This window comes from Zootoca vivipara, chromosome 1, assembly GCF_965207765.1.
Source record: "Zootoca vivipara chromosome 1, rZooViv2.hap1.1, whole genome shotgun sequence".
Classification (NCBI taxonomy): Eukaryota; Metazoa; Chordata; class Lepidosauria; order Squamata; family Lacertidae; genus Zootoca; species Zootoca vivipara.
Window position 1 is genome coordinate 78464894 of NC_142582.1, and position 15482 is coordinate 78480375.

The following is a 15482-nucleotide window of genomic DNA, read 5'->3' on the forward strand; positions in this document are numbered from 1 at the left end:
TACTTCAGCTAGGAGTATCAATTTGATATTTTCTTAATTATGAATTTTACTTTTCTTTTTACTCCCCCCCATCTTGTGCACCAAGTGACAAGTTGGTAAAACCCAATTATATATCATGCTGAGGAACATCTGGGCCACACTATCAGTGAAGGGCTACAGCTTATTTGTATATCGTCTGCACTGCGGGAAGAAGGCCCAAGGTTTAATCCACAGCATTTCCAGTTGGGTCAGTGGTCAGGGATGATGGCAGTTGTAGTCCCAACAACATCTGGAGGTCCCTACAGGTCCCTATCCTGGCATAGAAGTCTATGACAGATTTTCCAGTTTTATTACAGGTGAATCCTTTCTACCACTGCTGCTTAACAGTACAGTCCTAGACATGTCAATTTGGGAGAAGAATAGGATTTACTCCCAGGTATGTGTGTATGTGATTGCAGCCAGCCTAAAGTCCCCACTGCTTTATAGAATGGTGCAATTGCTGTATGAAACTACATCTTACCTGTCCTTTGTTATATATATATATATATATACCCATCAATGTAAATGTTCCAGTTATGACTTATTTCAAGTTCTCTTCATTTTTAGTGAGACAGTTATAAAGAAAACCATTTAGTGTTCAAGAAAACATGTTTATACTTGAAATTCTAATCACATATCACAATAGTTAAATGGCATTTGAAGAGGAAAATCAAGCTATTTACATATTTATATTATACTGTATAATAAATGAAGAAATGCAGTAGGTAATATGCATATTCCATGTTCCAAAAGGCGCATGATGCAAGATTTAAAACATTAGACCAGCTCCCTTTCAAACATTTCAGAATGTCCCATTAAAAACATACATATTTGTCCCAATGGCTATACAGATTTAACTTCAGTTATTTCATTCACGTATGACAAGAGATGAAATAGTAATACAAAATCATTGTGAAAATGACATGCCTAATTTTTCATTTTGTTTGCTTTAATTTAAAAAAGGAACAGAAAGAAAACAGGCAGCACCATTCTGGTTTTAAGGAAGTTTAAATGTACAATGACTACCTTCAAACTGCAAAGCTGTTTGGAAGAATAAAGCTCACCACACTACTGTATTCCCACCTCTACCCGACATATTCTCTCTCAAGAAGCAAACACATGACAAAAGAGAACCCTGTTTGTATAATCTGCTCAGATGCAACAAGCCAGAACCAGCACTCATTCTAGTTGCTCCTCTGCCAAATAATGACTTAATATTCAGAAATATTTTTACATGGTATCTTCCACAGAAATACTTTCTGCAGAGAGAAGAGGTCTTTGTTTTGTTTTTCTGGAAGTTTGCTCAGGTTTGACGTGGACAACGCCCACGTCCAGAAGGAACAGGGATGTCCAGAATTCTGCGTCTATCTTCATATTCATCAGTATCTGTTGAGTCTTCGTCTTCATCCATAGCACATTCGTTATGATTGGTTTCCTAAATGCAGGAGCAGAATATAGGTAAGCTTTTTGACAAAGTTTCCTTGCAAAACTACCCCAACTAAATGTGATCATGTTTCTCAAGCTGCATTGAACAAACAAAAAGATCAATGATTATCACAGAAAAAGTAAAATACTTTAACATCTCTTGTTGTTTTTATGGCATTTATACAACTATGTCTGGTCTCCAACAGCTTGTTACCCAACAGAAAGCCTGGGGCTGGGCTGAAATTCCTGTCATAGCCATTCAAGATAGCATTATGTTATATATTACACACTAGACAGGAGGACACTTCTTTGATTCTTTAGTAGGCGTTGGGCAAGATCCAAAACAATGCTACTGGACACAACAGATTCTGGGGGCATGCAGGGAGTAGTAGCAAGAAAGAAAAGGAAGGGGAGTTTGTGCAAGTGTGCTTACACTGTTGGATTTCACCCATTCTAAGCAAATTGTAGCACACACAACACTTGGGAGAATGTACTAAACGTGCCTTTTCCAATTGTGTAAAGTGCTTAACAGCCTTATATCATTGGACTTCATAACACTCTATAGGAAGGCCATGCTACTCTCATTTTACAGAAAAGGAGCCAAGATATAACATTATTTGTCTGCTAAGTGTATTTTGGACAAACTGAATTTGAATCCAGTACAAATGGTATTTTATCATATTACCACTGAATACTTTTTACTTGTGTGTAAGCCAAAAAGTTCTACTCATAAAGGCAGTCTATAAATATTTCTAATTAAAAGTAAGTCCCATGTTCCATCTACAGGTTTTTTTTTCAGTAAGAGCAGTTGAAGGCTCAATTTTAAAATAAGATATCCAAGCAGACACAGTGTGTTTTAAAAAGTGGAATGCCCATCCAAACACTCTTCTATAAAAACATGTATTCTGACAATAGCTTAAAATGCTTAAAAATGTCCTATCCCCTGTCATTTGTGGAAAACAATGTTAAAACAACTTTCAAGAGAAGGCACATAATGTGTCTGTTGACAACATGGACAAAGGTTGAACAAGCAAAACAGAACAAATGATCTGCTGTAACTAAATATAAGACAAAATAATGTTTCTATCCAACAATAAGTTCCCACTTATTTATGTTATTCATTTAGCACATAAATAGCAGTGCAGTTATATAATATGTAGGCAATATTGAATTGTTAATATATCTAATATATTTGTTCTTCCCCAAACTGAGTATTACTCAAAAAACAAGGCAAAGCAAACAACAACAACAAAACAAGCAGTCAGAAAAGACATTTTACTACTTGGGCTTTTCCCAAATGTTCCAGGACCTGTATACACATTTCATAATCCCATATATGAGGAAGTTGTTATCTATCCACTCACTACATTTTTTTGCTCATAATTGATAAAGAAGCAAGTATGATACTTGAGCACACACATTTTAAAACTAGGTAAAGTATTTTTTTTACTTTACTCATCTTACAGCTTCTAACAACTATTAACCTAGTTTTATGCAAAAAGGAGATCACTATTTATATTTAAACACAAAATCCAGTTGTTTTCTGGAAACCAAAGAGAAGAGTTAAGGCCTAAAAACATCAATTTTAACTTACCATGCGTGCTGTAGATATTTTGAATGTTGGGCAAACCATATGAAATCTAGGAATGGTAACATTAAAAAATCTGTCTTTATAGTAGAGACAATGGAATGTATAGTATCCTTCCATGTACCCTGAAGTAGTGGCAAATGTCGTACAGCTGGTATATTCATAAACCCGACCAGGGCTGATTATGGGAAATTCTCCTGTAGAAACAAAGTTAACAGAGGACTTCAACCTCTGGAACCAAAAATACTTCAATTAGGATCAAACTTAACATTGCAATGAACTTTTTAAAAAAGTGTGCTTACAACTAGTCACTTTTATTTCTAAAAGAAATATGGTCATACCTCGGGTTACAGATGCTTCAGGTTGTGCGTTTTCGGGTTGCACACCGTGCCGAACCCAGAAGTATTGGAATGGGTTACTTTCGGGTTTTGGCGCTTGTGCATGCGCAGAAGTGCTGAATTGCGACCCGCAGATGCGGTGCTGCGGGTTGCGAACACTGTGGGTTGCGGACGTGCCTCCCACACAGATCACGTTCACAACCCGAGCGTCCACTGTACAGCCACAAGACTGGTTCCAATACAGGCCCCATACCAGTTTCCTGACAAAAAACAAACCTACCCTCTTGACTATTCGCCCTCAAATGTGATATTTATACAGCAAACAGCATATATGGGGGCAGTTTATCAACCATGAGGGAGTGTTTTTCACCAAAAGCTGAGCTCAAATTTACACCGAGAGCAAGTTTCAGTGCCTCAAAGCTATTGACTCCGCCCAAATAAAATTGGCAGTTTAAGCACGCTTTTTAGACAGCATGTTTATTGTAATGTGTAGTTTGGCCCTTAGAATAGTGCTACAGACTTTGAAGAAAGAAAGAGCAAGTAATTTATAGATTTTAATCTATAATAGTATAGATTACTATTAGTATAAAATTAGTATAAAATTGTAAGGGTGCTGCCATGCTGCAGTTTGCAGGGCTTGTTGATAGGCAGCAGGTTTGTGGCCCAGGCAGGCAGGAAGACAGAACGAGTGAGCAGGCAGCCCAAGGAAGCAGGTGAGTAAGTCTGGTAGCCACCTCAGATAAGCAACAGGCAGGACAGGCTGGGGCAGCTCCCAAGAAATCCTCTTGTTCTGATGCCACTGCCCACCTCACATGTTTCTCCCCTTCCTTCTCCCCCCCTCCTTGCTGAAGGAAGCAGCAGGAGGAGGAGGTGGGAAAAGGGTAGAAAGACTTCCCCTCCTTCATTCCCTCTCCCTGTGCTGTTGCAGGGAAAGGAGAGAATGCCTATTTCATCTTCATTCCACTGTTGCATGCTTCTTTTTCAGTGGTTCCTCAGTGATGTTGCACTTGCAACAAAGAAACCTTTTTTTTAAGTGTAATTGCCACACAGCAGGGGCAGCGATGGTTGCTTATATTGGGATCATGGCTAGGAAGAAAAGGATTAAGGTTCCTCTAACTGCACTCTGCATTTGTTGTTGTTGTTTTTAAAACAGTTACATTCTTTAAATATTCCTTACCTACTACTCCAGGACCTTGCACCTCCTCCACATCACCTTTGGCATTGGTTATTCTCCAGTACCGACTGTCTAGCTGACAAGCCTTCTCTGGAAGAGCATCTTTGGACATCTCAATTCTGGCAAATTATGCAAAATACTCATTTTAGTGAGAGAGCAAAAGCACCATCCAAAACACTATTACCTTCCTTAAAATATTATCCAGAATATTTTAACTGTTTTAGGGCCTTGAGAGGTGGAAGGAAATAGTTGTGACACTCATCTGACCACATTACAAACAACACTCATTAGCAGGGGCAGAAGAGTCATGTTTTTCTCTGACACAATGTAGCAATTTGACTGTCCAAGAAATACTACCCTAAGGGGGAAGATCTGGATACTGTAATTGTTACACAGGAAAAAAACATAATTGAACACATGTAAGAAAAAGAATACGTTCTATAGAACACTACAGAAAAGGAAGTCAAAAGCAAAGAATGAACTTCGGTGCAGTATTGTAAAAAGCATTCAACATTTTTCCTTTCTTACTTTTTATCTCTCACTGATAAATTGTGATTTTGGGGAGGACTAGTTTATATTTTAGGTAGTTTAGAATTTTGCCAGTGAGCAAAGAAAGCTTCAAGACGTGTCAGTAACACATTGATAAAATCAGCATTGGTTTACTGCTCCTACCTGATTCTGTAAGTAAAGAAATAGTGAGGTGGATGTACAGAACTGAGTTCAGGTAGAAAAGATGTGGAGACAGAGACAGTAATATCTCCTGTTGTTGCCACGCATCTCTTGTCATGAACGTATCTAGCAAATAAAGAAAAAGGCATTATCTTGTAAGCAAATGCTGACAAATTCATTTGTATAAAACCAACTTTCACCTTACAATTTGTGCATTAAGAATCTATTTCTCTCCTTAATAAGAGAAGGCATTCTCTGCACCTGCTTAATGCCATTTAGACTATATCTGTTTTTGCAGAACATAGTGCAAATGTATTGCTAATGTTACAATGTTATTATTGTAAATAATAAGTGTGCTTTGCTTTACTACCTCATTCTCACATAAATGTCTAATAAATATTATAAGATGGTAATTTATTTTTGTTACAAGTTTAAGATTATTACATTTTGTCTTAATAAGATACCATAGATTGTAAACTGAAGCCGTAATACCTGAAAATCTGGTCTCTGATGATGGGATAGCCGCCTGATACTACATTGTTTACATAGGAGGTGAACCATTCCAAATAGGAGCTACCTAATGGCAAAGGGGGAGAAACATTTTACAAGGTCATAAAAAGGCCAGTATGCTAATTACATATGCTATGACACAAAACAAAAGAAAAGAAAAGAAAAGAAAAGAAAGAACAGTTCAGACCTCCTAGGTGGTGGTCACCTAGCTCTGACCATTAGCAGTCTCAAGTATGTGAAAAGGCACTATAGCACTAGAGTGCTGAGGTTTAGGACTAGGCAAGCAGAAGCTGCTCATTCATCTAAGACCAGAACTCAGAAGTCTGAATAAAACTGGGGCAGGGGAGAAAGAGGAAGTTCGCAATTGTTTGCCATGCTTCCTTACAGATCAGCTTGCCTCATTCAATTTTCCAATGCACTAAGAAGCTTCATTTCACTATAGATAGAATTAAATGCATTGTTACGTTTAGCAGGATAGTAGGAGGAATTCAATATCTCAGTATCAGCAAACATCTCCTCTTACCAGACGGAGTGATTTCCCCCCTTCTTGCTCCGCATATTGTTCTGGGGTTATTTTTCCTGACTCCCCTCCCCCAGAGTCAACTGGAAGAGCACAGGGAAAGAAGAAAGGAGGAGCCCTTTTGTGCTAGGGGACACATCACACTGGGTCTCTATTTGGTACAACTATACTGGTACAACTATTTAATTGAATCTGGCTCATTTTTTAAATACAAATAAACCATCATTCCTCCCAACGCAAAACACAAATAAAAAGCTTTGAGAGATGTGTGTGCATAGATGGTTCCATTTGTTAAACTTCCCTTCCCAATGCCATTCCCATCCTTGATCCTCTGAGCGTGCTATTTTTGATTTGCTGTAACCTTTGAAAGGTAATTATGCCTCAATTACATATGACAGGTTTATGAAACAGAGGGTCTGATGGTGTTACTGCTGTTGCTTTGCTCAAAAACTGAGCTACAAGAACTGCAGAAAATGCAAGCTTGAGAAACCATGATTGCTACTTCTCTAAGACAAGGCAGAAAGGTGGGATGAAAGGCAATTTGCATGAGCTGGCTGGTAGGGGCTGCATAATCCTCTCACCAAGTGCTTTCCCCAGCCAATGCAGCAAACATGCATCTGGGAAACCCAGGAGGAAGCACTCCTCTAACACCTACTTCTTCCCTGCACATCATCCCATCACTTTGCAGTGGAGAAGTGACATCCAGGGTTCCTAGACTTGCTGTTACTCTAATTCAGAGCCCCCACCACCATCACATTGAACTATAATCCCTAGCTTCCCACCTTTCATTTAAAACAAATGGAAGTAACTATAGTTCCTTTCTAGAAACAATAAGCAAAAAGTACAGGCACTATTCTTCTCAAAAAATTTTGTGAGCTTTTAATATTTTGCTACCCCTCTACAACTGTAAAAAAAATAATAATGTTGCGGAAGCCGAGAGTATCAGCAAAATTTAACAAGCAAAACTTCATATTGCAATGCCAAACAAATGCAACCAAGATTTGATTTTTCCTTCTCCCTCTCAAGAGAGGGCACTCCAAGCCAGAGAATGGAAGTGAAGTGAAAGGATGTGCTCTTATCTTCCACCACCTGGCTGCTTTTAGATACAGTGCTAGTGCCCAAACTTAACTTGCAAATACAGAACTTGTGGGGGTAGAGTTCAAGAGATATGATTTGGATTCTAGCACCTGAAGGGTTACACATACTTTCCTTCTCTGCTTCTAACACTCTCCAACGTCTTGCAATATTACACGTGATCACAGTTTAACATATAGTTTGTCCCCTAATGTGCAAAAGATCTAGAATGAGCAAACGCTGCATGTTGAGGTAAGTGGATAAAGTTCCAGACATATTCCAATTCATACTGGCTTCTCTAAATTGTTTCCCATTTAAGTTCCAAAATACTTTTACCTGTAATAAACATATCAATTGCAGATGGATTGCGGGCCATTTGATCCTTTAAAGGAAAAAGAAAAATATTTATTAGATAGCTTTCAGAAGGTATACTTAGTTATGGCCCTTCCTGTAGCTAAAAACCAAATTGGTGTTTTATGTACCACTATCAACAATAGGGTGCTTTGATCCCCCCCAATGCACTGTTAATCAACATCTTACTATTATTTCAAAGTGTGAAGTTTGATTTTTATGCACTAGAGTCTAGACACATTTGTATGAAGCCAATTTTTTTGGAGGCAGACCTCTAATCAACTTGCAAGATCCTCCTTCCCCATCATCACATCCCCAGCTTCTTCACTAGCAGCCCTGCTTTGCCTGTCTCTCAGCTCCAGGTCCTAATGATCAGCTTTCACTTCCCTCATGGCAATTATAGCAATTGCTGCCATTTAAAAGCCCCTTTCCTTCACAAGTTAGAACGTTTGAACATTTATGTGGTCTGTTGTGAATGGTGGGAGTTAGCTCACAGATGAAAGACAGCTGATTTTAGATTTTTAAAAACGTTCTACACACATATACTGCATCAATTTCATCTACTTAAGAGAATGAGTAGCATTAGTGTTGCCTATAGTGTCTATTTACAAGTCTTTCTTACTGGGCATTGGTAGAAGATCTCGTAACTATTGCGGCCCTCCACGCTTTCCAGAGCCATGTACTGACTCAATCCAGTGTGGATGCAAAATGTTAAGGGGAGGCACTGTTTCAGTCCTAGCCGCTGCTGAAAACCACCGGCTGCTGTGTCAATGTCCAGCAAATCTTCAGAGCGATAGTGATTGGAAAGTGCCATGCTTCCCATCAACCTTTGTGAAGACAGAAAAAAGGGGGAAAACATTATTAACCATAGGAAGATACAAATTTCAAGTATGTGCAAGCTTACATAGCAGCCGACTGCCAATTAGCAATGACAGTTAACATTAGTTTCTCACCCTGGAACGACTAGCTTCTGTCCATTATGGATCCGAAATGAACATCGATAGTCATCAGGGAGTTTGCAACCAATTTGTGCTTCCACAGCATCCAGATCTTCCTCCCGAACACTCTCTGTGAGCATTCAAAAACTACACCATTTAGCAGATTATCTCCAGACAATATAAACAATGCATTTTGCAGTAAGTTATTTAAGACGTGATGTTAAAACCTCTTTAGCAAGCCCCATTCAAGTCAGCAAGTGTGACAACTGTGTTTAGAATCATATATTTTCCTAGGGCTTCTTCTCAGTTTACTTTCTCTGAAACAGACATTAATACTTATGTCAGAAACACTACACAAAAAGCATAATGTCTTTTGCTTTTGGAAAACACCTATGCACTCCAAAGGGGTGGGCTTCTTTTTAAGACAAACCAGAGATAGAAGTCTGTCTTGATTCAAGCCACAGCATATAATTTGAATAGGGACACACTGCTGTAAAACAAGGAAGGCCAACTAGTAGTCTGTAGACTGGATCCAGACTCAGAAGCAGTTTTTGTCTGATCCCCCTGCCCTATGCAATTTGTGGCTAAAATATTTGCCAACTATTACTCAGGAGGAGAATAATTTTCAAGGGCCATATAAGAGAGAAAATGGCATGTGTTAATGTTTGTTGTTGTTGTTGTTGTTTAGTCGTGTCCAACTTTTCGTAATCCCAAAAGAGATTCATGTATTCCAAAACCTACAGTAATAATCATTCTCACCTAGTGTGGCTGCTTCCATTCTAGGGTTTTTAGTAATGCTAAGACGCTATCAGCTGCAAGTGAAATTAAATTGGCACTAGAGAGTTACATTCCCCTTGCATGTCTCTACATAGCTGCCAAGTTTTCACTTTTCTCGCGAGGAAGCCTATTCAGCATAAGGGAAAATCCCTGTAAAAAAGGGATAACTTGGCAGCTATGTGTCTCTATAGTGAAGGAAAGAGGAACAATGAAACAGCTGCTCTAAAACTGGCTGCTAAAGAAAAATAAATAAATAGAGACCACTTGCAATATATGTTTGGTTTTGTTTGATATGAATGCACATCTGCTCTAGCATACTGATTAAACTTTTAAAAGCACATATTATTGGTGTTTTTTTTCCTAGAAGAAGAAAGGCAGGAAAAGGGCAGGGCATGTTCCAGACCTGGGAGGTGGGTGTCATTTGAAGAGGCTCCTCTGAGAAGTGGGGGGTGGAAGACCTGATACTGAGGCTTTGAAAAACATTTTGGCACTTCATTAGTGTGCAAAGTACAATGAAATTATATATATATATATATATATATATATAATGTATGTATTCTAAAAAACTCTGAATTTAGGGTTAAGGCTTCCTGTTGCTCCCAAATTTGCAGAAGCCTGTAAGATGGAGATATATAGCTGCTTTGCAAACCTCTTTGAAATTCAGTGCAGCTGAAAGGGATTCTCCTTTCCCCCCATAATCTTCTCAGATTTCCAGAAAAGCAGTGAGACCTCTGGGAAAAGATCCATACACATGGACCCCATTTTGGTGTTTTAAGGAGCATCTCTATCCCCACCCTCACCAAACCAGTTGCTGAATGATTAATTGAAAGATTCAGGGGTAAGAATATATTGTTCAAACCATTCCTCAAATCTCACAGTGTGTGCTTTTCAAATCCACTTCTTCAAAATTAACTATTGTTGCTGCACTTTTGCCTTTGTACAAAACTGGGAATTAGAATTAACAAAAATAAAAATGCAAAATTCAATAGTGTTTTGCCTGTCTAGCACCGATTCAAATCAAAGTCAGAAAACCCACTACAAATCAGGTCCTTAAGCTTTCCTTTAATTTCATCATGTTTACAGATACAGTACTTAACAGTTTGTGAACAGTACCACACTCATTACTATATTATGCAATCAAGGTCCATTTGGTTTTCCTTTTTCTGTTCTAGATCACTATGCCAGATTGACAGCTAAGCACAATTTATTGTGTTTCACACACACAAAGAAGGCTAAAATAAAAAAGGGGGAAGACAGAGCTGTTCTCAGCTTAACAAGCATGTTGGCAATAGTTAAATGATCTGGGGTGTTCATTAAGTGGCACTTGACACTGATTTAAAACAATAACTCTGGAGAGAGAAAAAATTCAAGTACAACTGAAGTTGTATAAAACAGCAAACTTATAAACAATACCTTTCAAAGAAGTAATCATCCGAGGACAACGCTGAAACAGATATTTTTCTAAATCATCCCAGGCCTTTTTAAGTGTAGCATAAATTTGAATATACCTTCCGAGATCAGCATACGTATCTATAAAGATTGCTTTCCAGCTCCGAGATTTCTCAGCTCTGAAAAGATAAAAAAAATAATCTAAGCAGCAATAAGTAGTAAGAATATTGCATATATGCATTTTTGCACTCTTTGTACCCCCCCATTTGCTAATTTTCAATTTTTTAAGGTAAATTCCAGTTCAGAAGTTTGGATTACAGTTCAATGGGCAGGATTTACATAAGTGTTTAACTATCCCATTTAAAAAATTCAACTGGACTTGTATTTAATTTTTAATAATCTGCACACAAAAAAGCAGGAAGGAAGAAAAAGCCTCATAATTGCATAATATTTTACATAAATAAGATTTTACAAAAGGGAAAGCTAAATATCATTCTGATAATTGGCTAATGATTTATGAATTCATTCTAGAGGATGTCACAAAAACAGTCAAGGCTTTGCTACAGGTGTGAATAAAGAATGTTTATGCATAAGAAACATAGAGCTGGCCAGCAAAATTGGGGGTGGGAATAGAGCCATGTGAATTTTCATGCATGCTTTAATAAGGAAACCTGTAAAAGTGACTGTGTGTCAAAATGAGCAGCAATTAATCCAAGTTTCAAACTCAAACACCAACATTCCATTTTCTGCTATCCAATTAGCTTCCAATTAAAACCTATGGGATAGGAATATTGCATCATTTGTCATAGAAGTACGCTACAACTTGGACAAGCTAAGCTGTTCTAGTATATCTACTGGAGAATCAGCACCACCCAGAATCTTTGCAGGAAGAAGCTTTTATTTACTAACAGTTTATTTCATATTGAGCTGATACTTGCATACTTTTCCAGCTATTTCAAAATTTATTTTTTAATGCACACAACTTTTAATCCAAGAAGTAGTCTACAAAAATTGTAAATTTACCAGACAGAAAACTGGTAACACAACTGAATAATTTTCTCATTTTATGTAAATTAAGCACTAGCCATACTTACTCAGACAAAAGCCAGTATTTCTTACAGTGCCTCCTCCACAGTGGATCATGACTTGAAAACTGATTTAATCTACGGCTTACGCAACAGCAGCTGCAAATACAAAGTCAGTTTAAATTTCTCTACAAGTCAAGACTAAAACTAGGTTCAGTAATGATTACACTTGTACTTTGTACAGAAATGCTGAAGAATTTCCAGTTTTTAAAGTTAAATTTGACACATGATTTCACAATTATCTTTAAGACTCAATTCTCTAAATTAACCCACACTTTTGTACATTTTCTCCATGGCAGCTGTGTTGTGGGATTCTGGACACTTTCATTTTGTGCCCCACCCCATGCTCTTTAGCATCTGTATGAAGCTGCTGGGTGAGATCAGAAGACAATTTAGAGAGGAGTCATCAGTATGTTGATGACATTCAGCTTTGTTTATTTCATCAGAATCAAGTGAGACTGTTCAGGAACTGGGCTGGTGCTTGGATTTGGTAATGGGCTGGATACGGACCAAATTTTCAAATAACTAGAGTTCTCTAAGTTAGGGCATTAGCTTCCAACTTGGTATGATGAATATGAGAAAGGTAGAGAGCAAGAGCTAAAAATTTTTTAAAATACCCTAGCCCCTCTGTAGAGGGCGAGGGAGAAAATTAAGCTTTGGTTTTTCACCTACTCTCTAGGCAGGAGATTCCATTCATGTCATAATCACTACTTCAGGAAGAGCAAGTTAAATTAGAGTTTGTTCAACTGTATGTTCAGAAACCTATTTGGTATAAATTGTTTGAATTGTACTGCTTGTGACATATATGGGAGGCAACATCATGGTAACATAAACCCAGTAATGTTGCACATGTGTATGCTCACTTTGCTTTTTATGCTTTTAAGCCGTCCAAAATTTTCTAGTTCTATCAGTGAGATGGTGATCTGCTCCCCTGATCAGTCATGCTAAGTTGACCAGTAGGTCTGGGATGTGTTTGGGGACACAGATGTGGAGGAACATTTTGAATGTCCATCCCTTTGGAAGCTGCACAGTGTAGGTGGATATTGTCAAACATTGTCATTGTGCTCTAAAGGTGAGGGCCTCCTGCAGACACCAGCTTATAAGAAGGTTCATTTCTCACTATGTAGGATTCTGGCCTTTAGTATTCACCCCAGCTAAATATTAGACAGGTGCAGTGTTGTCAATGCTGTCTTTCCAGAACCTATTGAAAACCTTCTTCTTCCAAGCCTTTTATGTTAAGATTTTTTCCAGTCTACATCTCTATGGGAACTGAGCTCAAGTTGACAAAATCCTTTATTTAAGAAAGACCATCACTGGTGCAATTTGCAGATGAGCTCCCAAAATATGAGTCAGCATTTCACAAACATGGTTTTTTGATTAAGCCTGGACTGACAATTCCAAACAGCCCTGACAACAGTCAAAAGCTGCTTTTCCCATTTAACATCAGGATAAGGTCCACAGAGGTTATCAATCCTACACGAACATAAAGCTGATCTTCTTTTAAGTTCTTTTTAATAGCTGAAGTTGCTTAGTGAATATTTTTGAGTGTACATAATTGTGGTATGGCTGCAAATATAAGGGTTAATTAGAATTTTAGGATTTTGTCTTTAAAAGGTCTAAAAAACTGCCTACTACTTTTTGTGCCCCCCCAATAAATAATTCCAGAAATAAGTAATTAATGCAAGGCAGACTCAAAGGAGAGTAAAACAAAGGGTTTTTTCTTTTTAAGTCCATTTTATATTAATATATGGAACTCCCATAGGGGAGAGGTCCATCTATTTTGGCTCCATGATTATCTCAGGTTTTGACACGGAGGGTCATAGAAACATTCTGGAAGTGAATGCAAGGTGAATTGCAAGGAATGCAGAACATGTCAAACTTTTACTATGCTTTCATGATCAGACATTAACAAAACAACTCACTCTCAGCACTTTGCAAGCTTGGCTCAAACTAAAAGGTTCCACTTCCAAGCTGCATTGTCAGTGATCTAAAGTATGTGCAGTCAAGGGCCAAACTAGACATAAATGCATCTCCCAGAAAAAATAATCTGGTGATTTTGCTGTAAGTGAGAAGAAGCCTCAGCAGGCTTCAATTTTAACCAGAGGAATGGAGAGGGGCTACTTTTCTTCTCTGGCCACTTCTTAAGGGAAAATATATGGGAGCCAATACATTTTCTATTGCATGTGGAAAAGCAGCCTGGGAATTCTGAGTTTAAAGAAGTAGAAAAGGAAAGGCTTAATTTTACCTCCTACATTTTGCTACCTGATAAGGACAGCACACTGTGGCTACTTTTTGTCAGGAGAGGGTTACTTTTTATTTATTTTTAATAAAAATGTCAGGAGATGGTTACATGCACATATCACCTAGTTAGCCCTAAGCTTGTGGCGCTCAATCAAGTCCAGCCCCCAGCTACCTTGCACAAAGGAAGACACACGCCCCATATCATAAACCTTATCAATATATTTCTCTGCCATCGAGAGGATTTTAAGCATCCACCATGTGGTGTCACTAGGGCAGGGCTCGCTTCGAGCACGTTGCCCAGAGCAAGCACCTGTTGACACAGCCGCGCTGTGGTGAAAGAAAACCTGTCTATCAGCGCAGGGCCAGCTTGGAAGGCTTCTTGAATGCACTTGGGACCCAAGGCAGGAGCCTCTCCAGAAATGTGTAATGCAGAGCAGCCCAGAGCACCAGGAGCTCTTGCAGGGGGATGGGGGGCGGCGGGAGAGAGATGGGGGGCTGCTTCCCCACAGACAGGGCCATCGCCCCAGCTCCCATACCCAGGGCTATGGGATATCCCTCGCCCCATTTCCCCACTCGGCTTAACCCAAGTCTCGCACCCCCTACTCTTCCCTCCCATTCGGGAGCTTCTCCATGGAGATTGTTTCCTGCACGCGCAACCCCGCCATTGATGGGGTTTTTTGGGTGGTGGTGGTGGTGGAAGGAGACGGCTCGCCATGGCCCTCTCTTCCCCCGAGAAGGCGGCAGCAGCAGCAGCCGCCACCCTCCTCCTCTTCCTCCCCATTTCCCCATGGTGGGCGCTGCAAAGGGAAGCGAAAGGCAGCCCCGGGAGCGCCGCCCTGCCCCGCCAGCTCCTCGCATTAAGCCCCGCCGGGCTCCCCGCACCTCATGAGGTCCCTGTAATCCAGGAAGCTGAGGACGAGCAGCAGCGGGTCCGTGGGCAGCGACTCCAGGCTCAGGGGCTGCAAGTCCAGCTCAACGGACGCCGCCATCTTGACGCCTCTCTAGTCGGGCCTCGGCTCCGGAGTGGGAGGCTCCTCCTCCTCGCCGCTCAGCTGGGGCCGGGCTGGGCTGGGCTGGGCTGGGCGAGGGCGAAGCGCGGCCTACGGCTTCCTCCTGCCCGCCTGGCGGGCATCTCCCGCCTCTCACGCTGGTTTGTTATCAAACACACACACACATATTGAGAGGGCGGGGGGTGGATCTCCACATGAGGCACCCCCTCGCCTGGAGGGTTGTGGGCACGGGAGAGCTCCTTTGAACAGCTGCACTGCAGCAGGCAGAAATGCAACAGGCGTAGCTTTCCTGTTTTCCCAAATTTGGGTCTGAAGATTTGACTTTCGAGCACGCGCAGTAGGCAAGGCGAAGCACGTGCTTCGTTAGGACGCCAG

The 15482-nt window shown here is 39.9% G+C and overlaps 1 protein-coding gene across 1 annotated transcript; it reads right to left on the reverse strand.

The window, feature by feature from the left end:
• Window positions 1–608: 608 nt before the first annotated feature.
• On the reverse strand, window positions 609–15122 carry FBXO3 (F-box protein 3). Its single transcript, XM_035116658.3, has 11 exons — window positions 14980–15122; window positions 11866–11955; window positions 10796–10950; window positions 8621–8735; window positions 8290–8494; window positions 7653–7698; window positions 5705–5789; window positions 5216–5338; window positions 4547–4662; window positions 3038–3228; window positions 609–1453 (listed from the first exon to the last, which is right to left on the reverse strand). Exons 1-11 carry the CDS (start codon window positions 15084–15086, stop codon window positions 1322–1324), a joined length of 1365 nt encoding a protein of 454 aa, XP_034972549.1. The 5' UTR covers window positions 15087–15122; the 3' UTR covers window positions 609–1321.
• Between the last annotated feature and the right edge of the window lie 360 nt (window positions 15123–15482).